The 25212-nt window shown below is 40.9% G+C and overlaps 1 gene segment (V, D, J or C); it reads right to left on the bottom strand.

Moving 5' to 3' along the window:
- Nucleotides 1–7216: 7216 nt before the first annotated feature.
- On the bottom strand, nucleotides 7217–22019 carry LOC137349064 (Ig heavy chain C region, secreted form-like). The segment is given in 8 exon segments: nucleotides 7217–7667; nucleotides 8168–8476; nucleotides 12013–12330; nucleotides 12543–12839; nucleotides 20176–20219; nucleotides 21046–21049; nucleotides 21448–21780; nucleotides 21906–22019. Coding segments are annotated over 8 exon segments (1743 nt in total).
- Between the last annotated feature and the right edge of the window lie 3193 nt (nucleotides 22020–25212).

Genomic DNA, 25212 nt, shown 5'->3' with positions numbered 1-25212 from the left:
CGTGAGACATGATTTCCGACGCACAAAACCATGCTGACTATCCCTAAGCAGACCACGCCCTTCCAAATGCATATAAATCCTATCTCTCAGAATCCCTTCCGATAACTTTCCCACCACTGATTTAAGGCTCACTGGCCTGTAGTTCCCTAGCTTATCCCTGCTGCCCTTCTTAAATAAAGGCACAACATTAGCTATCCTCCACTCTTCCAGTACCTCACCCATGGCTAACGATGATACACAAATCTCTGCCAGGGCCCCAGCAATCTCCTCCCTTGCTTCCCATAGCATTTTAGGATACACCTGGTCAGGCCCTGGGGATTTATCAACCTTAATGCGCTTCAAAACCTCCAACACCTCCTCCTTTGTAATGTTGATATGCTCCAGGATATCGCTGTTCTCTCCCTTGAACTCACTAGCTTCCATTACCTCCTCCACGGTAAATGCAGACGAGAAGAATTCATTTAAGACCTCGCCCATTTCCCGTGGCTCCACACATAGATTGCCACAATGATCCTTAAGGGGACCTTCTCTCTCCCTAGCTACCCTTTTCCTCTTAATATGCTTATAGAATATTTTAGGATTCTCCTTTATCTTATCTGCCAGGGAAATCTCATGGCCCCTTTTCGCCCTCCTAATTTGCTTCTTAAGTGTCGTCCTACATCCTCTATACTCCTCTAGGGACTCGCTTGATCCCAGCTGCCTATACCTGACATATGCCTCCTTCTTTGTCCTGACCAGACCCTCAATATCCCTCGTCAACCAAGGTTCCCTAAGTTTGCCAGCCTTACACTTCCATCTAACAGGAACATGCCAGCCCTGAATTCGTCCAATCTCACTTTTAAAAGCCTCCCACTTGCCAGACGTCCCTTTACCTGTAAACAACATCTCTCATTCAACTTTTGAGAGTTCCTGTCTGATGCCATCGAAATTAGCCTTCCCCCAATTTAGGACTCTAACCTGAGGACCAGTCCTATCCTTTTCCATAACTGTCTTGAAGCTAATAGAGTTATGATCACTGGTCCCAAAGTGCTCCTCCACCGACGCACCAACCACCTGCCCATCCTCATTTCCTAAGAGGAGGTCGAGTGTAGCCCCGTCTCTAGTAGGGCCATCCACATACTGCTTCAGAAAACTATTCTGGACACACTTAACACATTCTTCCCCATCTGAACCCTTAACACTAAAGCAGTCCCAGTCAATATTAGGGAAGTTAAAATCACCTACTATTACAACCCTATAATTCCTACACCTATTTGTGATTTCCCTACATATATGCTTCTCCACTTCCCTCTGACTATTGGGGGGCCTATAGTATAATCCCATCAAAGAGATCACCCCTTTCATATTTCTAAGTTCTACCCATATGGCCTCGCTGGACATTCCCCCCGGAATATCCTCTCTAAGTACTGCCGTGATGTAGTCCCTAATCAATAGTGCAACTCCCTCCTCTCTTACCTCCACCTCCGTCACGCCAGTAGCATTGGTACCCCGGAACATTCAGCTGCCAGTCCTGCCCATCCCTCAACCACGTTTCCGTAATAGCTATAATATCACAATCCCATGTACCGATCCATGCTCTGAGCTCATCTGCCTTACCTGTAAGGCTTCTTGCATTAAAGTAAATGCAGTTTAGCCTACCAGACCTTCCATGTCCCCTGTTCTGCCCCTGCCCGGCCTGCTTAGTGGACTTGCTTGCTTTAACCTCTACATTTGCCTCCACTATCTCATCGGAGAGACTACTACTTTGGTTCCCACCCCCCTGCAAGACTAGTTTAAACCCTCCCGAGTAGTACTAGCAAACCTCCCCGCAAGGATATTGGTCCCCTTCCAGTTTAGATGCAATCTGTCCTTCTTGTACAGGTCACCTCTGCACCAGAAGAGATCCCTATGATCCAATTAGCTGAAACCCTCCCGCCTACACCAGCTCTTCAGCGACGAATTCATTTGAATCGAGTTGCTCTTTTAAATAAACTTGAACAATGTGACGTCACACAAAAATGACGGCGGCAAGTTTCCCCTGCTGTAGATGACGCCACAATGCACTCTTTATGCCACTGAGCCGTGATTGGATGTTTCCCCCAATTGATTCAGGGTCAGGGGGTCACGGGCCCTCTCCAGCGTCCACTCAGCCCCATGTGACCCCTAACTCAGGGCAGTGACCGAAAGGGGTAAGTCCTTGCATCTTAAAAGAGCCGTGCACCCAGTGTGTGTTCCCCGAGTCTGTGGAAAGGATGGAGACCGGGAGTCACAGTGATGACGGCTAAAGATAAATGTAACTTAGAAGGCCGGGGGTGCCCGAATGATGGTGGTGGGGGAGAAGCGGGAGAGAGATTGGGCAGAGAAAGAGTTCAAACATCAACGCTCCCCCCATTCCCAACTATCATGCCAAATCCTTCAGAAGGGGTGTTAATGCTTCCATCACTGAACCTAATGTGATATTCAGCCACAGGAAACCTCGCGCCTGAATTCCAGGAGTTTAGATAAAAAGCAGCTCAGCATTAAAGAAAAATGCTTGAAGATAGTCGGGTCTGAACAGAAACGTCCGGCGATATTCCCATGGCCGGGAGAGAAACTTCAGGTAGTGAAGGTTTGAAGCTCAGCGACGGATCACTGGGTAATATTCAATAAGGGAACAGGGAGAGGTGATCCCTGGGGTGATGTTCAGTGAGTTCGGAGAGATTGTATAAGAGGCAATGAAGCAGGGAGAGAGGATCCCTGGGGTGATGTTCAGTGAGTTCAGGGAGATATTATCAGAGGCAATGCAGCGGAAGAGAGATCATCGGGGAAACATGTGACAGAGGAGAACGGGTAATGGGTATAGCAGAAAAGGAGGAGGCAGATAGTCGGCATGTGCAGAGCAGAAAAGTGGCGAGTCTGTGCGTGTGTGTGGCTGACAGAAGAGGCGGAGATTGTGGGTTGTGTTTATAACAGAAAATGCAAAGGTAGAGGCACTGTACCAGATAGGCCTCTGTCTCCCGGAATCATTCCCATGGTTTATGCTCTCTGTTGTTTCAGTTAGGCCCCAGGCTCTGGTAATCAACCCAATCAGTCTGCCTCCATGTTTGGCACATAGGCTTCAGGTTTTGGAAATCATTCTGAGGGGTTGTCCTCTCTGGTGTGTTAGATCGGCCCAGGCTGTGGGATCATTCCTAAGGTTTGCGATTCCCGTTGTATCAGATATCCCCAGGCTATTTAAATAATTCCCAGCTCTTGTGCTTGATGGTGTATTTTGTCAGATATGCACCAGTCTCTAGGAATCATTCCCAGGGTTTATGCTCCCTTATGTGGCTGTGTTATACATCTAACCTGCGACGCCTGTCCTGGGAGCGTTTGATGGTGCAGTTTAGAGGGAGCTTTACCATGTCTCTAACCCATGCTGGACCAGTCCTTGGAGTGTTTGATGGGACAGTATACAGGGAGCTGTACTCTGTATCTAGCCCCTGCTGTGTCTGCCCTGGGAGTGTTTGGTGGGCTAGTGTAGAGGCAGCTTTACTCTGTCCTTAACCCGTGCTGTCCCTGGCCTGGGAGTGTTTGATGGGATGATGTAGAGCGAGATTTGCTCTGTATCTACCTGTGCCGTGACAGCCCTGAAAAGGTTTGTTGGGACATTATTCCACCATGTACTACACTGTAGCAGGCTGTGTGGGAGCAGAACGTTGCTCTTTAATATAACCTGGCATATGACTGTGACAGACCATAAGATGAGAGAAGTCAATGAGGTGCTCCTGGTCACTGCGCGACCATTCTTCCTCTTGGGATTAGAATAATGATGTGGATGGAAAAATGTGTTTACACTGATGGACCTCTAGATGGCGCAGCGACTCCTTCAGCAAAGGACCTTGGTTTCAAACTTAATCCAGTCAGGACTGGTGAGAAATAGCTCTCAGGAAAGAGGAAAACGTGTCATAGGAACATGGAGCGCTGTGGATGAGCCTTGGGGCAAAGAATTCAGCAAGTCCAAGTTCGTGTATTTCTTATTCAAGGTTTATTAACAATTTTTAAATGAATATTTTACAGAAAACACTTAAAAAAAGAAAGCTCCAAAATGAATATAACAACTGTGAGTCACATTGAGAACAGAACGCATGCAGCCTGAGCTGTCAGCTATCTGTAAAACTGTAACAGACCAATGAATGAAAACAGGGTCTCCACATAACTGGAAGGAAACAATTATGAATAAGGAATATTACATGAGGTACAAACAACGATGAAACTCGAAGATACATTTACATTATAGCTACGATTATCTCATCCATTTCAAACAGAAAAGCGGAATTAATGTTTAATGAGTTTCTCAGCTACAGATTTCGAACCATAAACTGACGGCATTTTACTTTTACAGTTTGTTTGGTAATACAGAGATGATAAAAAATGAGTAAAATCCAGGACAGCCAAAATTCAGTCGATCACTTGACCTATAAAATAGGGATAAAAGAATGAAGCAGAGATTTCGTGGTTTGGAACATTCATCTTAGAGTTTTTTTAATCTATGAAACTTTTAGAGATATTTTAACACCTTCAGTCATATTGAAGTGTGAGTGGATTGAATAGTCTCACCTTCACCAGAGTGACGGCAGCACTGTAGAAAATGCTCAGGAAGAACAGGATGATGAATGTCGAAGCGGTTGTCCAGATGTTGCTGCTCTCTTCCTCATTGTCTTCAATCCAGATGTGGTCTGTGGAATCTACGGAGATGTAGAGGAGGAAATGTATTTATATCGTTTATTAATCCAGGATATAAGATTGTTATTTTGCATTCGCAGTTCTCTCCCTTATTTTGTTTTCTAATTTAATTTTCAATGTATATCAATTGTTAATTTACTCACGTTCAGCAATCTATCTCTGTTACTAACTCCACAGCCGTGCTTCCTTTATGATCCTCGTGTTGGGAAATATGTCTGTTTTTTTCTTCAGTGTCAGGCACTATTTTATTTTGGATAAATTTCGTTCTATCATTAGGGATTTTATGGTTAGATATCGAGGAAGGTTTACTGATTGATAACAATTATTTTGAAGATAGGTTCAGGGAGTTACATATTTGGAGATTGTCAATGGTGCTGAGTAAGAGATCGGATGTAAGTTCCAATCTTGTTTGTTTATTTGTGAGGAAAGTGGTTGGTAAATCATTAATTTATCTCAGTTTCTAAGTGAGAACAGTGTTTCATTGTGATTGCAGGTCCAGCATGTATTAGGGAAACTAATGGAAATGGTGTCTGTTCAAATAGTGCATTTGAATTCTGCTTTCGTCTATAGTCTGACGTTTCTGTTTCTGCGCTGTAGTGTTTGTGTATGTGTGTATGAGTATTTCTTGCTTTTATTACTCGGTGTTTGTGTGTCTATTTGTGCAAGTATGTGAGTGTTAATGAATGAGTTTATTTGTTTGTTTGTCTACCCAAGTGTGAGTGTGTTAATGTGCTTGTTGATGGCTGTGTGTATGTGCCCATTTATGTTAATTTGTGTTAATGTGCCAATGTGCGTTGATATGTGTATTGAAGTGACCACCTGTGTGTATCTGTGTTTGTGTGTGCGTGTCTGCGTGTTGTGTTGATCTCTCCATGTGCCTGTATGAACGTGTTAATATTTATTTATGTGTGTGCTTGTGTCCCCATGAGTTTGTTAATCTGTATTTATGTGTTAATGGAGGTGTTTATGTTTCCCTGTAAGTTCATGTGTCAATGTTTTCAAGGGTGTGTTAATGTGCTTGTCTATATCTTCTTGTGCCCCCAAAAGTGTGATAACGTGTGTGTTTACGTGTTGATGTCTACATTTATGTATTAATGCATGTGTTAATGTGTGATTATGTGTACATATGTGCTAATGTGTGTGTTTATGTACGTGTTTGTTTATCCACGTCTGTGTGTCAGTATAGTAATGTTAATGTTTATTTGTGTGTGAGTGAATGTGTTAATGTATTTGTGTGCACGTGTGTGAACCTGTTAATGTGCGAATATGTACGTCCATGTATGTGTATTAATGTGTATCCTAGTAAGTGCTTTTAGGTCTATGTTTCTCTGCACTTGAGACTGTACTAAGGTGAGTGTTGATGTTTGTGTTTGTATGTGTGACTGTGGGAGCATTTATATCAGCATTTGGGTCTCTTCGTGTGTGTAGGTGTATGTGCGTAGTTGTGCATGTGATTGTGTTTATGTGTGTGTTTGTGTCCATGTGCTTGTGCATTTTCATAATTGTTCACAGTTCCACATAGAACCAATGACCGGATATGACCTTGACGGTGTACCATTGTAGAGAATATTCTTTACTGCTCTGGAGATAAATGTATTCTGTGCGAGATGCAACATGACATCAGCAGAATGCATGCAGCAGTGTAACTCAAGGGCCTCAGAAAAACCAGGAGCACAAGCACGAATAAACAGAGGTTTCTATCACCGGTTAGATTAGGACTATTAGACTTCAATCTGTTTGAATAAGATTAAGAGGGAAAAGTTTAATGATATTATGTTGCACAGATATAAATTTTACAATATGATTCCCATGTGGAAAGATTAAATCCTTCTCACAGTGAGCTAGAAGCCGAATTTGCACTGATGGCAACTGAGTCCATATAGTCGAGAGCAGTTGCCTTCCAATCTCTCTGCCGGGGCAGTGGAAGTATAGTGGGTTAACAAATACCCTTGCTCCTTTCTCTGTCGGGGGAGTTTGGGGGAGGGGCTACAGTCGGTTCACTATTGCCTTTGTCCTGTCTCTATTGGAGAAGTGGAGTTACAGTGGATTAACAATTGCCCTGTCCCTCTCTGTGTTTAGGAAGTGGGAATAGAGTGGTTTAATAAATTGTCCATTCCCCTCTTTTTGATGGTGGGTTGTGGTGCAGTTCATATTCGCGTTTGTCCCTCACTTCAGTTCCCAGTGGTTGCGATGCTGTAATTTAAAACTGACCCAAATTATGAAGAAATAGACACAACAGGGATACGAGGATTTAAATGTGCGGCGTTGGTTTGTTGGAAAATATAAATTTTCAGATTTCACGAACCCACCCCTCAACCTTCCCCCCAACATCCCATCGAGAAGAAAGTTGCTGATGTTATTCTTTGGAATCCTGTAAAGAATCAGCTTTGCACTGTCGCTAACCTGTGGTGGGAGAACTGGTTCTACAAGACTTGACCCGCGACCTGCAAATATCCTACCTGAGATGAGTAGACAGACTCTCAGCAAATATGGAAAGCAAAATTAATTGAGCGGTTGAGTTTTTAAATCGCGATTAGAAGAAAAGATCTTTATTAGTTTTTATTTAAGAATTGAAATGCAATCGAGAGATTCTCATTGACATGAATTGACAGTGTCCAACAGTGCAAGGGAAATGTTCACAAAACTCGGTTTACCGCTGGATTTATTAACTGTTCTGTTGATGATCTTCAAGGGGATCGCTTCATGTCCCACCACACAGGAGTAAGAAGCGCCGCTGGCCCACTCCTCCGCTGCAATGGATAACAGGCTGTAGATGAAGTAGGAGCTATTGTCGTTCTCTGCCATCACCTCTGTGTTCTTGTAGTTGCCGGGATTCACCGACTTGTCATTGACGGTCCACTTGACGAAGATCTCTCGGGGGGAGAAACCTCTCACTAAGCAGGTGAGGGAGAGGAACCTCTGAGCGGAGACTTCTTCTGCCGGGGGCAGGAGGACAGTCACGAACGGTTCCTGCAGATTTGGAACTGCAGAAAAATTAAAATAAATGTCAATAAACAGGAGAATTCCACAGACAATGAAACCGGTGGTTACATCTGAGAGGAATGTGCTTTGCGCTGAATTTTAAAGGTTTTCCTTTTCCCCTCTGGGGCCAGTCTTGTTTTCCAACCCGGAGCAGAGTTGGATGCAATCCTTCTCTCTGAGAAATTAAAGGGTTAGACTGGAAAATTACGTAGAAATTACAGCACAAGAAGAGGGCATTCGGCCCAGCTGGTCTGAGCTTTTGTTTATGCTACACACAAACTTCCTCCCATCTTTCTTCATCTCCTTCTATCTTTCTCCCTCATCTACTTATCTAGTTTCTCTTTAAATGCAACACCTATGATTCAAGAGGGTTTTCGTCGGGGGAATTGCAATTAAATTATCAGAATAATCCATGAGAACACTTAATAGGATGAATTGTTTTTCGCCCTAACACAGGTAATAAGGACAACCTCTCACTTATTGCTTCATTCTCATCGCTCACCATTTTCCTTGTGGATGGAATCTCTGAGTGGAGTCGGCAGATCCTGATGGCTCACCACGCAGTAGAAGTCAGCCCCACTCAGCCAGGATTGTGTCGAGGTATGTACGGTGCTGATCACGCTGTCGGTACCCTCTCCGGGTTGGACGGCAATCTCTGATTTCAAATGCTTCTTTTCTTGGGTCCAGGACACATTGACTCCATAAGGAGCATTAGACACGACGCAGGTTAAGGTCACCGTCGCCTCCAGTAAGACCTGTTCTATTGATGGTGGCAGTAGTTTAATTACTGGATCATTGCAGGAGCAAGGAACTGTAAAACAGAAATAAAAGTCAAAGAATGATCTTCAGAATCAGACACCAATATTCAGCCTTCCCTGTCTTCAGCAGAATAAATCAACTTCAGAATATGAACCTCAAGCTGTTGCTTAAATAATATCGTTTCTTGGAAAGACAAAAACCTGAGAAAGCTTCCTGGAGATCCTATAACAGATACTCTGTACTTGCACCCAAAGAAACCTGCAATAGGCTTTGAAGCAAGTACCCGGCGTAAAAATTGAATAATTGCGGGAGAAATTGTGTTATGCACTGAATAAAGTTCTTCCCGAAATCCTTGGCGGAGCAGGCTCGAGGGACCGAGTGGCCTACTCCTGTTACTAATTTGTATGTTCGCATTTCCGCCCTTCTATTAATCACTGCACCGGATCACATCTCCGCTGAATACAATGGCTTTGTCACCCAAGGACAGGAGCTATACATATAATTCACACTGACTCAAAACCCGTGTCAAATGAAATTCCGAATTTTAGGCCCAACGTCAAACAAAGTTAATTTTCTGGCGCCTTGTCACGATATTTCTGGAGATGAAAATATGTAGGAACCATTCGGAGGAGGTGTGAAAGGCGGGGAAAAGCAGTTCTAAGGAGTCTTTTGGAGGTGCAGGATAATTTGCAATAACAGTGCAAGGTAATTTGCTAAAATCTGTCATGAGTGGGAACTCTTCATATGTCAGTCTGGAGTCAGAAGGTGATCTGACAAGAGGGCAGTAATAGCAAATAGGAAAAAGAGTAGGCCATTCAGCCCCTGGAGCCTGTTCCGCCATTCAATTAGACAATGGCTGATCTGTATCTTAATACCGTCTACCCATATGTAACCCTTTAATACCCTTGCCTCACAAATCTATTAAGCTCAACATTAAAATTTTCAATTGATGCCAGACTTCAAGAGCGAGTTGGGGAGAGAATTCCAGATTTCTGCTACCCACTGTGTGAATGTTTCCTTCCTGATATCATCCCTGAATGACTTTGGTCTAATTTGAAAGGTATGCCCCTTGTTCTCGAGTCCTTCACCAGAGAAAATATTTTTTCTCCATCGATTCCAGTAAACATCTTAAACACCTCAATTACATACCCCTTTAATCCTCAATACAGAAAGCAATACCAGTTTTGCTCTGTGAAACCTGCCCTCTTCATTTAACCCGTTCAGCCCGGCTATCGTTCTAGTCAATTTCTGTTGCATCACTCACACGACCAACATATTCTGCCTGAGCTCCGGAGTCCAGAATTGAACACAGTTTTCTAAATAGGGTAGATGCTCTTTCTGGCACTTGATCTCGAGACACTTACCAGGAAACGGTTTCAGACACCTATTGCCGCTCTGAATATAATCAGCCAACTCAGAATAAACCTGATATCAAGGCCACCCCACTCACTATATGACATCAATTAGATGCAAGCCTGAGGAGGGGAAGTGTTTTAGAAACCAGCAAAGGGCCACCAAAAAGCTGATAAGAAGGGAAACCTAGAACATGAGAGTAAACTAGACAGCAATATAAAAACCGATGGAAGAGCTTTTTTAAGTACATAATAAGGAGGCAGAGACAGGAGAAATAATCATGGGGAATGAAGAAATGGCAGAGGCATTGAACAAATATTTTGTGTCTGTCTTCACAGTGGAAGACATAAGTTCCGTACCAGAAATAGGCAGTACCCTAGGGTGCTAAAAAGAGTGAGGAAATTAAGGATATGGATATCAGATGAGAAAGAATATTGGAGATACTTGAGGGACTAAAATATGACAAGGCCCTGAGAGCAGATGGCCTACATTCTGGTGTTCCAAAAGAGATAACTGCAGTGATAGTGCATGTGCTAGTTATGTATTTCCAGAATTCCCATGATTCAGGAATGGTCCCATCAACTATAAGTTAGCAAATGTTACACCGTTTTTAAAGAAAGGAGGTAGGGAAAAAAGAGGGAACTACAGGCCAGTTAGCCTAACATCAGTCGTTGGGAAGATGCTGGAAACTATTATTAAAGAAGTCTTAACATTGCTCGTAGAAAAGCATGGTATGATTAGATCAAGTCAGTATGGTGTGACTAAAGTGAGATCCTTTTTGACAAATTTATTAGATTTTTAGAGGATATACTTAATAGGGTAGATAAAGGGGAACCAGTAGATGTAGGATACCTGGATTTTCAAAAGGAATTCGATAAGGTGCCACATAAAAGATTAATAGGCAAGAAAAGGGCTCATGGTGTTGGGATAATATATTAGCGTGGATAGCGGATTGGTTAATAGACAGGAAGCAGAGAGTGGGCAAAAATGGGGTATTTTCAAATTGGCAGGCAGTGAATAGAGGGGCTGCAAGGATCAGTACTGAGGCCTCAGATATTTACACCATATATTAATGACTTGGATGAAGGGACAGAGAGTAATTATCTAGGTTTGCTGATGATACAAAGTTCAGTGGAAAGATAAGATGCAGGGAGGATGTAGAGAGGCTGAAAAGAGATATAGACAGGTTAAGTGAATGGGCAATAAGTTGGCAAATCGAGTATTATATAGGGAAGTGTGCAGTTGTTCACTTTGGTCCTAAAAATAGAAAAGCCAAATATTTTTTACAAGGTGCCAAACTGTTAAGTGTTGATGTTCAGAGAGACTTGGGGGTACTCGTTCACGAAATGCACAAAGTTAACATGCAGGTGCAGCAGACTATTTGGAAGGCAAATGGCGTGTTAGCCTTTATTGCAAGGGGATTGGAGTACAGAAATAAAGAAGTCGTACTAAAATTGTACCAGGCTTTGGGAAGACCGCACCTGGAATACTGTGTGCTATTTTGGTGTCCACATTTAAGAAAGGATATACGTGCACCGGAGGCAGTGCAGTGAAAATTTATTGAATTGGTTGCTGGGTTGAGGGCTTTGTTCCATGATGAGAGGCTGAGTAAATTGGGCCTATATTCTTTGGAGTTTAGAAGAATGAGAGGCGATCTAGATTCTGAAAGGGCTTGATAGGGTAGAAGCTGAGAGATTGTTCCCACTGGTCAGGGAATCTGCAACACGGGTACACAGTCTCAGGATAAGGGGTCAATCTTTCTGGACTGAGATGAGGAGAAATTACTACACTCAAAGGGTTGTGAATCTTTGGAATTCTCTATCCCAGAGGGTTGTGGATGCTCCGTCATTGAATACATTTAAGGCTGGGATCGAAAAATTTATAGTCTCGCAGAGAACCAAGGGATATGGGGAGTGTGCAGGAAAGCGGAATTGAAACCCCAGATCAGCCATGATCGTATTAAATGGCAGAGCAGGCTCGATGGCCATATGGTCTACCTCTGCTCCTATTTCTTGTGTTCTTGTATCAAAGCAGAGGGAACCATTATTTGGTGATGTGATAACATGTTGAACGTAAACAATCCTAATTCAGTACTTACCGTGGAATGAAGCAAAAACCTACATGATTGTAAATGAGAAATTATTCTGTGCTTTGTACTAATTCCAATAAATTCCTTTCTTAGATATTCATCAGAACACAGAATGATCTGGAGCTTCCTCCGTTTGTGTCTCTTACCTGGAGATCCGGTGATGTTTCGGCTTTGGGTGACCTCTTGATGAGAGACCTGGCAGGTATAGACAGTGTTGGTGAACCATTCCCCAGCGGGGACTGTCAGCCGACTGGTCGCCGAGAAGTTCCCGTTCACTTCACAGACGGGAGAGGTGACGAAGCCCGATTCCATGGTTTGTCCATCCTTCAACCAACTCACGGTTATTGACTCTGGATGGAAATCGATGATTGAACACAAGACAGTTGCAAATCTTCTGCTTGTGATTTCTTCACTGGAACTCTGGGTGAGGATAACAGTTGGATGGACGATGTCACCTTTACAATCTTCAAGAAAAAACATGTTAGACATTTCTAGAAGAAATTAACAACTAATGCAAACTGTTCTTATATTTTAACAGGTTATTTGCTGTCAAGCAGACACTAACTAGATTTTCCAAGGATCAAAACTGTGCACAATGCTCTAAATGTGTTATAGCCAAAGCCTTACACAAAACAATTATAGTTTTTCTGTTCTTCACAGTTTCCACAGCACTAACCTGGAATTTCCTTGATCCAGACCGAATCTCCGCGTCGAACCTCGCAGTAGATTTTGCTGCTTCCCACCTCTGACTCGGTGATGGTTAACTGGCTGCTCCGGGTGTAGGTTCCCTTCTTGCTCAGCACTGACGGGTAAGTCTTCAATCCAGTGGTGATCGGCTCATTATCTTTCTTCCAGGAAACGCTGGTGATTTGGGGGATGTAGTCCATCGCCAAACAGCCGTAGGCCAAGGAGCCGTCGGTGTTGGGTTGCTCACAGGAGCACAGGCCGTAAAGGGTTGGGGGAGACGGTGTCGCTGTGAAAGAATGGCAGATTGAACAAGTTAGACTCAGTAATTCATGCTTATCAAGTAACCAAACAACTTGGAATTTGACTCCAGCTAGAAACTAATTCCAATATTTTCCGATTAAAACCTTCATCCGCATTTGAGCTTCTACCACTTCCATCATTGGGAATCATCACCTGTTGGTCTCCTGGTCAGGAACTCACCTCTCTTTCAGGATCTGTTACATTACAAAAGTAGGAGCCTTTTGACGTCGCCTGAATAAAGTACCTTTCATTGGATTAACATGGAAGAGGGGTTTCCCCATGATTCCTGCCAGTATTTATTTCTCAACCAAGAGCACTTTGTCAAAAAAAAAACACTCTGCATTTATTAATTGCAGTTTTTGGAAATATGCTCTCTGCAAATAGAGTGCTGGATTTCCCCATCCCACCTCTCCCCACCCCCAACCACCCCCCTCCCCGACCTCCGAAATAGCGACAACTCATACAAAGTGCCATCCCAATGCATGCTTATAAAATGAGCTTAAAACTCGAAACATGACTACCAGGCAAAGTATTTCCATTATTTTTCCATAAAAAACTACAACAACTCCTCGCATGTTCATGATCCAGGATTATAAAATTATAGAAATGATAGCAGACAAGGAGGCCATTCGGTCCATCAGGCCTGTGAAAGATCACACCAGCAATCCCGCTGACCTTCCAATTCCTAATCTTCTTTTCAAATGTTCCATTTTATCCAGCTAATTTGGATTCAGATTGCAGCCCTCTTTCTGATAGGACATCCCAGATCCTAACAACCCCCTGTGTGGAAAAGTAGATCCATACCCTCTTCCTTCATTCTTTTGATGCTGATTTTAAATCAGTGCCCTCTACAGACCAACTCACTGATCTGGGGAAATTGGTTTCTGAATTTCAGTATAAAAACATTCATTATTCAAAGCACCTCTACCAGACTTCATCTTAATCTTCTATGTCCCAATGACAATAAAGGACTTTTAAAATAAATAGTCGAAGTCTCCTTTAAAAATATTGACTGAATCATTTGTTATCCAGATTTCAGAGGGGAATTTTTACACAACCTAGCTTTTGGAATTAAAGTTTTAGATGACTCTGCATTGATTCCAGACCATCATTTTCATTCTCAGTACTTGAGGATTGTGATTTGTGTTCTATCTTATTCTACTGAATGGATCTCTCCGGAGTTTGCTTCGCCCTCCGACTCAATTAATAATCCGATTCCTAAAATCGGTCATCTGGAATGATGTTTTTGAAATGCTCCATTTAATTTTCCAAAGTATCTTCCCACCTCTCACCAGTGAGAACTGGTGTTGCTGACTGTGTCGTTACAGACACCTCTTCTTGCTGCTTGCACCGACCATAATGAGAACATTCGGACAGGTTTCTTCTATAAATATATTATATTGGCATCATTTACACATTATACACCAAGTGAATATCAGTCGTTCCATGCAACGAAGGACAAAGGTACCTGAAGTGCTGTTGCTGACATGGTCAACTCTCACTTCTGGTTTGTGTGGAGAATTCGAACACTTGCTGTTTATTGGTCAGATATTGAAAGCTCTGTCACCAACATGATGGAAAAGAGATTGTCGATATTGGTGGCGCAAAAGACGGAAATCTGGGCTTTCAAATGGCATTAGAAAACATACTACATAAGAGAACATTCGGAAAATAGAAGCACATGGATTAAAGGGATGATGGTAACCTGCTAAGGATAGGAAGCAGAGAGTGACGGTGAACTAATGCTTTTCTGACTGGAAAGAATTGCAATCCCCCTTGGTCGGTCGTAGGGTCACTGTTTTTTCTCTCTTAAATATAATGAGGTGGACTTGGGTGTGGGGAGTACAATTTAGTAGTTCGAAGGTGATACAAAACAAATAATTACAAAATAATTACAGGGTTCAGGAGGACATAAACAGACTGGTGAAATGTTCAGGGACAGAACAGATGTAATTTAATGCAGATAAGTGTGAAGTGCAATCTAAAGTTAATGTAATCTAAATGGTACTATTTTGAAATGGTTGAAAATACAGGGGCCTGAGGTACATATTCACAATGTTTTGAAGGCAGTTAAGAAAGCAAATGGACTACTTGGTCTTGTAAAGTGGAGAACTGAATACAAAACACAATTAAAGCTTTACAAATCGCTGATTAGGCTGAAGTATTTTTCGCACAAATCTGGCCATTACACTTTCGGGAGGATGTCGAAGCCTTGGGGAGAGTGCAGAGGGAGTTGACCAGGATGATCTCAGGAATGAGGGAGTTCAGTTATATAGAGAAATTATACAAGCTGAATTGTTCTCCTCAGGTGGTTGCCGAATAGGTATATTCAAAATTATAGGATGTTTTGATATAGCAGATAAGGAGACATTATTTCCTCTGGCAAGTGGGTCAGTAACAAAACAAATAATCGGCCAAAATAAAATGGAGCGGGGGCAGGTTGGTGGCTGCAGAAGGAGGTTTCTTTCCAGACAGAGGGTGTTTTTCATAGAAACATAGAATGGTTTCAGCGCAAAAGGAGGCCATTCGACCCATCGTGTCTGTGCAGGGTGTCTGCAAGCGCATCTTGAATGCACAAGGCAACCGGAAATGCCCTTGAAGGAGACTAATTTGCATGAAGAAAAAACGGGCTTGCATGATTAAATTGGAGAGCTCTTTGAGAGCTAACACAGGCATGACGGGTCGAATGGCCACATTCCGTGCTATAAGATTCTTTGATTCTACCCAACTCAGTAGAACTGGTTCTTCCAAATTTAATGGGAGGCAAGGTTTCATAAATTTCAACATCACTGTGGACATATATTTTTATTGTTTGTTATAATGAAAGAGGATTTTTAAAATAAGAGGATCTGAGGGATTTAATACAAATTAGTCAATCAGATACTGTCAGAGACTTAAAGCTTATTTTGATTGACATCGATTGTAGGCTAACTGCCTCACTTCAAAAGTTTCACAGAAGCTTACTTCTGTGGCTTTGTGCCTTCTGCATGACCCTGTCCAAATCCAACGACAGCATCTCACCAGAGTTTATCACTGCCTGTTACCTTTTGAAAATACTTGAACGAAATAATGGTTTCAAACATGAGGTTATCATGAAGGTTAAGTGGAGCGGGAGTCTCGACTATCACGATTTAAATCGCCAAAAAAATCCAGCCTCCCATCAGATCAGAACAGACGCTGCTCTCTGGAGCATTACGGTCACTTCCTGAAACTGTTTGCTTTGAAAGTGCACTCAAGATCAGACCAATCTCATTCAATGATTATCTGATACTTGACATGTTAAAAATTATGAATTCATTAAAACTCGGGCTTGAATGAATGTTAAAATGAAGTAATGTGCATTGTTTCATCTGGGCAAGGGAACAATTTATTTTCGTATATCTGGGTCGAGAACTCACAGCTCATTAGTTACATGCAGATTAAGGTTCCTTGAACACTACGGGGAAAACACTCTCGGGTCAGGTACAGGACATTTCAGCTCTAGAGTAAAGATCCCCTTGTATGGCCCCATCATGAACTGGAAGGTCAGAAATCACAAGTGCTATATTCCATATCAAGCCACCTCTATACTTCACTGTCACTTTGGGTCAGGTAAAGCACTGGTTTAATATTAAATAAAGCTCCCTCTACACTGTCACATCGAATACATCCAGGACAGGTTCAACCTGGTTTAGATATAGAGTAATGTCTCCCTCTATACTGTCCCTATCAAACAGTCCCGGGACAGTTACTGCATGGATTAAATATACAGCAAAGCTTTCTCTGCACTGATAATCAAACACTCCCAAGGGAAGTAAATTACTGATTACAAAATGACCAAAGCTCCTTCTATAGTCTGCCTGTCATGTCTCTGAACTGTGATTTCTGATTGTCATGGACTGGAATATGATCTCATTGCTGAGAAGCCTCATCAAACTTAAAGTCAAAGTTCCACATTTCTCACAGACACAAGTTTCTTAAATAAATGGATCAAATTGCACTCCTTGCAATACAGGAGAACGAACCAGAAGATGTACAACCAGCTGGGAGGATTCCTCGTCCCCACACAGTGAGCAGGATCATAGAAACAGAACAGACACAAATGGTGAAACAATGGGGCTCTCAGCAGATAGATCTGTTCAATCTGTCAATTTCAATGAAGCGGTTTGATTCTAATTTATCAATTGGCAAATTGTGACCACTCCAAGTCTGTAAACTCTTCGAAATTAAACTTATATTCATTTCAAAAACTCCTTTAGACTTTCAATTGTTTCTCCCTGTCTGAAATCTTAAAAACATGTAAGATATAGTTTACCTTAAAATGAGTAAATCAAAACAATTCACATTCAGGGTAATTTGATGTCTGTAACAGGAAATTCAGTCACAGAGTAAGAATTTAGCAAATCAAGAGACATTTATCTTGCAAACCGATTACCCACTGGTTAGGTACAATTATATAATTAAATCTCTCCCACCAAAAAAAAATATTTGAAGCAATATCTAAAGTTAATTCATTAAAATCTGCGGTGACACCTTATCGAGCTAAGAACAGCTGAGTTAGAAATGTATTATTCTCTCAGTTATTTTTAGATATAATTCAAAATTCTCTCCGACCCGTGAGATTTTGCACTCATTGGAATCCTGGCAAGTATACCGCTCAATTGCGAGAGGTCATTTATGTTTAATAAATTAACGATGTTATTATATTCTAGGTTAATATTTATATTAGCTGAGTTTATAATGTTTTAAAAATATAGTTAATAGTAATTCATGACTTGTTTCTGCCTGGCACCTTGTGAAATCATAGGGTTTTAATTAAATTATTATGATACTTAATCAATATTAAATAATAAACTTCATTGAGACAAATATATTACTTTTACTTAATTCGAATCATAGTTCAATCATTTAAAATGAACAATAATTTCGACTCCCGCCCCCTTTTTATCTACAAACTTGTCAACTATGCAAGTAACTGAATGCGTGGATGTATCATAAACTCCTTTTATTTTTAGCGAGTATTGCACACGATGGATTCCGGAGTGGAATATTTTAAGTAGTTTCAAGCCTGGCCGGGGTCACATCTCCCTAACTGGCCACGGGCTGCAAAATCGCCTGTTTGTGAAAGCAGGAGTCTCATGTTTAAATGTTGTCATAAATCTTAACTATATAAGAAAAAATTAAAAACATCTGGCAGTTTGCGATCAGCAACTGAGCGGCCAGTATTTAATCACACAATGTTTTGATATTTTACCCCGCAATTCACACAATCCCTGTAAATTAATTGTTAAATATATTGTGTTTTCTATTGAAAGAAGCTTCAAAATGATCACTGTAAAATTGGACGAGAACAATCCTTAAGATCATCTGCGACATACGAAACTCAATGAGCAAATGTAGCCGAGATATTATGATCAAATTAATATTTAATAAGAATTGAGCATAAATCCCAGGTATAAACTGCTCTTTGCCTATAATTCTATCCTGCGTGCATCACAGCCATGAGAGACAGGATGTTGTTATTGAATTCAAAACAAACATTAATCGTTGTGATTAATTGAATCTGCTTGAATTTCAAGGTGTTATTCATTTGTCTCTAGCCTTACACAGTCTGCAAGATCCTTCAATTTAAATAAAATCATATGAACAATTCTTTGACTACCAGCGACCTCTTGTCTCAGGAAAATGGTTAATATTAGATTAGTGATAATTATTTCACTATCCAACAACAAATGACATTGAAGGAAGAACATGCTTTGGGCTGCACGCAAAGAATGTAATAACGGGACAGATATATTACACTGAAAAACTGCAATTTACAACTCCTATTTAAGTTATAAGTAAATACAAGCTGTCATTCATCTGTTTTAATCAGGAATATAGCTATTACTTCAAAAGCGCTCTTCGAACTGAACAGAGCACTGGAATAAGTGCCCTCTTATTGAAATAATTTCAAGCATAATTAAAAATTGTCTCCAGCCCATAAAGTTTTCTAGTCATGATAATTGTGCGCACAGCACACCAGAATTGTGAAAGGCGATTAACGAATAATAAATCGATGTTAATATTAAAGCATATTTGTTTTATATGAGGAGATATATTTCTGCATTAGAATTGTTTGAATTACATTAACTTTACTCTCCAATCTGCAAACCTGTTAATTATGCACTTTATATTTGCAGTAACATTTCAGGTACCGATTGAACGTCATAAACCATGGCTTAATAGTTTAATCTGCAATTATCACTTAAAATTTAAAAATGCCTTGAAATATCTTAAAATGTTTTTTTGTTTCTCATTTCTGAAACCTGCCAGTATTCCGGCTACAATCCTCTTTCAAACAGTTTTAAACACGTAGAATGTTTCCATTTGATCAGAAAACCTGCAGCCGCTCGATGTCACTGAGATTAAACAATGCCGAACAATGCCAAATAGTTTCACAAATTTTACTTATTCAAAGTAACCCAGGCACACACTCTCCTCAGCGGATAAACACCAAATCATATCACTGAGGGACTGAATCCCGCCTCAGTACGTTTCATGGAAAAGCAGCTTAAATCTACAAACACTTTCAGCAGGATCAAATGTAACATTGCAAAAGACCGCAATACATATTCTATTGAGCCCGGCTGTCTCTGAACGAACTAATTATTAAAATTACCATATATATAAAATAACGATAGCAGAATTGTTAGTACAGAGGACAAGTGTAATAAATTAATATTGATACTATAGCATATTTCATTGATATTGGCTGATATCATTGCATTATAGTAAGTGAGGTTATACTAATTTAAATCTGACCAAAGCCACAAATTTATTATTTATGCATTTCTTAATGAAATCAAAATTTATTGCATTACATAGAAACGTTCGTGAACAGTAGACTGATGACAATTTAATTACCACAAATAACTATCGACCCAAATATCATAAAGCTATTTTTGACCGCTGTAGCTTTCTGCCTACAATCTTATTTCAAACATATTTAAACACGTATTGTTTGCATTCTATCAGAAAACCTGCAGCAACTAAATGTCACCAAGGTTAAACATTGTAGAAACCTCAAACAATGAACAACCGTGAGGTGTTAATAGTAGCCCCAGACACACGGTCTCATCAGCAAATAAACACCAAATCACATCGCTCAATAGCACCATCTGTGAAGAAGCCGTTAAATTCTCTAATCCCTTTACAGCAAAATCACATGAAACATTGCAACAACTCTCAATACAGAATCCACCGAATCCACATGTCAGTGAACGAATGTGTCATTAGAATAAACAGAAATATAAAATAAAAACACAAATAAAACAGTTACTGAATAAGTGCATGTTTCTTACCTGCAGTCACCGTCACCATGGTCCCTTGGCCCCAGTAGTCCATGCTGTCACAGTGTTACATTCCCTGGGCTGGGTCAGACAATAACTGGCTCTGCACAGAATAGAGAGAAATCCTTCATTATTTTAAATATCCACACCCCAGAGGCAAAATAAAATCATGATGGTTCTTCATAAAATTATAACTGCGTTAATGATTCTTTTCACTCTTTATAAATTTCCCTGATGTTTTATATTTCACACAGTAACATGTCAGCAATTATTAAAATCACCAACTGACAAATGAATAATTATCAGTTTATCCATAATAAACCGTGCTAGGAGGACAGTGCTGGGCACAAATAGCGTTTCACTGCATATACAGTTGGATTGTAAAACGAGCACTGACCCGGATTCATCAATTAGTGCTGATGGGCTTTTTGTATTGACAGTAACTGCTGTGCCATCCAGTATATCACAGTGAGACACACCGTGTCAAATACCCCGGTGGACTGTTAACTGTAAAATACAGAGATTAAATTCCACAGCGCTCTCAAACCCCTGATTCCGACTCCCCCAAGAGTACATCAGAGAGATAATTCACTTTGTACTCCTCATTATATTTATAATGGGATTGGAATACTTCTGAAGCATCTGTGCTGATTTAGCGTAACATCATCACCAATAAAACAGGAGACTTTTATACAGTTTTACAAATCCATATTCCGTTTCCCAATTAGTTTGACTTACTTCTCATTATTTTCGACCCTCTGCCGTGGTGGTGATCACAGTTTTGAGCAAACTCCCAGTCTGGGGTTTTTGTATGAGGAACTCGTTCTGTACAGCACCGTGACCCACTGCTGTACCCACAGTGACACGAACCAGCACAAATACTGCACTCACTCTCTGTTCAGCACTGCCTATCACCATTCATTTCAAATAAAAATTCACTTTTTATCTAGTTCAAAATATATCCAAAAGTTTACACCATGCAGTAGGAAGTGAAGTAATTCCCAAGTAATTCCCTACAGGTATCAATCACATTGAAACTAGTATCTTATCCAGGTCCACAATTATTAACACTGGTAACGTTAAAAATCAGCGCAGCCAAAATTGCTCTACAGTACATCGGTCAATGTCTTAGAGTTGTACCATTGAATTTTCACTGTGTTAGTTTTGTAAGAGACGGTATATGGCCTGGTTCTGAACACTGCCGTTGATATTACATTTAGTACAATTACTGACCGTCAGGTTAAGACGGAATTTGTCGAATTCCCTCTCCATCTGTTCTTGTACGGGTCCAGCCCTGGTTCCTCTCATTGTGGTCTCTAGCACAGTAATAGATGGCGGTGTCTTCGGTCTTCAGTTTCTTCATGTCCAAAGAGAAGATGTTGTTTGAAGTGTCTTTGGACGCAGTAAATCGATCTTTAATCTCTGGGGCGTAAGCATTGCTGGATGAAGTATAGTAGCTAACCAACCACTCCAGCCCCTGCCCGGGAACCTGTCGGACCCAGTACATGTAGTAGCTGCCAAGAGAGAACCCGCTGGTTTTGCAGGTCAGTCTCAGGGAGCCTCCGGGTTCCCCGCTCTCTGCCTCTGTCTGAGTCAACACAACATCCGAATGGACACCTGAAAAAATATCAAAAACCCCGAGAATTAATCCTGGTGAAATGATTCCTGACTTTGTAACAGTCCAGAGAGTGACTAACACTAAGACAGTAATAGTGAGAGACTCGAATAATAAAACTACTCACGGCATAAGAAAACCAGCAGCAGACTGAGAGAAATCGCCGACCTCATCTTTCTGGCAATTCGGGGGAAATGGTTCTGGCAAGAACTCCCGGACTGATGTATTGAGGTCCCTGTGACCGGTTTTTAAATACCCGGCAGAAAATGGCGAGGTTATAGGCTCCGCCTATTGATTCCCCAATAGAGGTGGTTACTGAATCCACATCCTACCTTCCACATCACCAACAGTATGGACTCATAACACTGGGTTATTAGTAAACGTGAACTTTTTAATCTGTATCCAGGGATAGATATTTGACGGTATGGTTCCTATGCAATGTATTACCTGGTACAAAATGGAGATTCTGCAGTTGAGAAAGTGTTCAGTAATAAACAATTGCATCGGGGACTGTGAATTCAATCCCGTTATTTCCTCAACTCATCAGGGGACGAGGCTCCTTTGTGTTAATCCACCTCTCGTTATCTATCTTTTCAATCTATGCTAATAAAGTATCCCCGATGATATGCTATGTTATCAATTTATGCAACTAAATGCGGGATATAAGTAAAGTGATTCTAATTGCAGTATGAATGGCTGTAGTTACACGACCAGAGATGAATAGAAACCCCTTACATTATACAAGTGTCTCTCTCTTTCTGCATTCCACGAATTGCTCCTGATTTTGTGACCCTAAACCAGCCCTTTGGAAAATAGTTGTAAAAGAAGTCCGCTTGCCTGATAAGGAGTGTCAAGTAAAATTCAGACCAGCTTTTGAAAAAGAGAAGCTCATGAATCAGATCCGATATGGCGACTAGTAAATCTTTCCCCCTGCACCAAAATCATAGCACCTAACTTTAGTAGTGACAGACTGTGTAACATATGCTGTCATCAGGAACATAGTGTTCACAAGAATGATAATAGCTAAACGCTATGCCATAGAATATCACAAAAATAAATGCTTTAGCTACTGTGGAAATGGATTGCCATCTGAGCATTTCTCTCCCCATAGGTAGCCTGGCTATGCGAGGGCTTGTTAAGCAATCCAAATCATTATAAATTAAACTGTACGGTACACAGCTGTTATCAGTAATAAAGGAGGCTTAATTTTGAATGTGATTCGCAGCTCTGTGAGAAAATTCGAGGAACTGTAGCGAGATCTCCAATTTATTTACTTTGCGATTCCCACTTATCTCATTCCCGTGTGGATATGGGGCCATTAAAATCTCTCTCTCGAACTTCATGCAGTACGATATAAATAGTCTTAATTATCTAGAATTATATTTTATTATCACGTGGGCGAATTTATTATTTCCAGGTCCCATATCATCATGATATGAGCAATGAATTGACCGAAACTCATTCTTTAGATATGATATCATAAAATACTTTATTTTTTTGTAAGAGTGCTTCTGAATAAATTAATGGTCAAATGGTTAAATCCCATTATTGTCCATTTATATTCACACTAATCTGCTCCACGCAGTATTTGGCAGAAACCCAGCCGACTGCCGTCAGGGAGGCTCGCAAACCCAATATTATTTGCAGGAAGCATCTGGGGGTTTTGAGCAGTAAATCAAAGACCTGTTTCCTCATTACTGACCGCTTGGCTGCAAGCCAACTTTAAAACCTTACCATTATCAATGAGGCCTATTTAGTAACAAATCTACCCAGCAACAATAATGGACTCAATTTTATTTTTTCAGCTGTATATCGATCTAAACTGTGCCTATCTATCAGAAAAGGAATATATACAGTATCTCAAAGACCTGTTCGTAGTAACAGTCCACTGGAGGATCTGTCCAACACATCATAACATTATAATAGATAGATAGATAGATAGATAGATAGATAGATAGATAGATAGATAGATAGATAGATAGAGACGGACTCAGAGTGAGTGTACATTCTGAAATAGATAAAAATCCTTTTTTATGTGAATGAAGGGATGGTTGCAGTGATGCAGGAATTGTTGGATAGTTGGATGTTGAATACTTTGTTTAAAGGACCGATGAGCAGATTGATGACTGAATGGAAAAATTGGTGTAGAGATGGATGGATGGGCCTGAAAGATACTGGTTTACATTCACATCTTTGTGATTGACTGATCCTAACATGAAGCAGCTCCTTTATTCAATTGTATCAGTCTGACGCCTTCAGTCCTTCCTGATTTTCTGTCCCTCGGGTACGCAGAACTAACAAGCTCAATTCACCAAGAGAAGCCTGGCAAAATCTCTGCGGTGCTATTGATCCTTCACAGCTGCTGGGAAAGTTTCATCTCAGAGATATAAAGGGAGAATATGATTGGATTGAGAAGGGACGATTATAATATTTCTGAACATGTGGTTCTTTCATGTACAACAAAGCATCCAACATATCCCCACTCGAATTACTTCAATCACAGCAGAAAGATAGCAAACCATTGGATACATTTTCTTCCATTTTTCTGCATAAATACTTAGTTCTCTGTGAGACTGTTCCAGTCACACCATTCTAAACAGCACGGATAAAAGGAACATGAACTTTAACTTTGACGCCATATATTCATTGCAAGTCATTGCCGCAGTGAAATATATCCTGTGAGCATTATACATTGTGGTCGCAAATTCAAATGTCCTTAACTCCTATAACCACACTCCCCAGAGCCTCTCCATTCAGTCCATTCATGCACTGAAAGGATTGTTCACGAATTCAGTACGTCAGTGAGATTTACTCAGGTTGATGGTATCGGGCCACTGTACTAAGAACACAAGAATTAGGAGCAGGTGTAAGGCATTCAGCCCCTCTAGCCTGCTCGGTTGATAGGTAAATTGGCCATTGTAAATTCCCCCTAGTGTAGGTAGGTGGTAGGAGAATGGTGAGGATGTGGTAGGGAATATGGGGTTAATGTAGGATTAGTATAAATGGGTGGTTGTTGGTCGGCACAGACTCGGTGAGCCGAAGGGCCTGTTTCAGTGCTGTATCTCTAAATAAAATAAAACTTAATAAAAAAAAAAATCTTATTGCGGCCTTAGCTCCACTTTCCTGCCTGCCCCTTGATTCCCTTGTATATCAAAAATATGTGAACATAAGAAACAGGATCAGGATTGGGACATGATATATCAGCCGGACAGAACTGAATGGGTGACCTTGCTGAATATGGTGATTTCAATCACAACTTTGAACATGATTCTCAGGCCTGTGTTCTGTGAGTTTAATGCAAAATCCTGCTTTTCATCCGGATGCACATTTGTATTGGACTTGTTTAGTGTCGTGGAAAACTTCAGCATGGATATAAAGCCTCCAACAAGATGCCAGTATGGGAATATTCAGTAACTAGTTTTCTACACAAAGGT

Source organism: Heterodontus francisci, chromosome 34 (genome assembly GCF_036365525.1).
Source record: "Heterodontus francisci isolate sHetFra1 chromosome 34, sHetFra1.hap1, whole genome shotgun sequence".
Taxonomy (NCBI): Eukaryota; Metazoa; Chordata; class Chondrichthyes; order Heterodontiformes; family Heterodontidae; genus Heterodontus; species Heterodontus francisci.
This window is presented reverse-complemented; position numbering and strand designations above follow the sequence as displayed.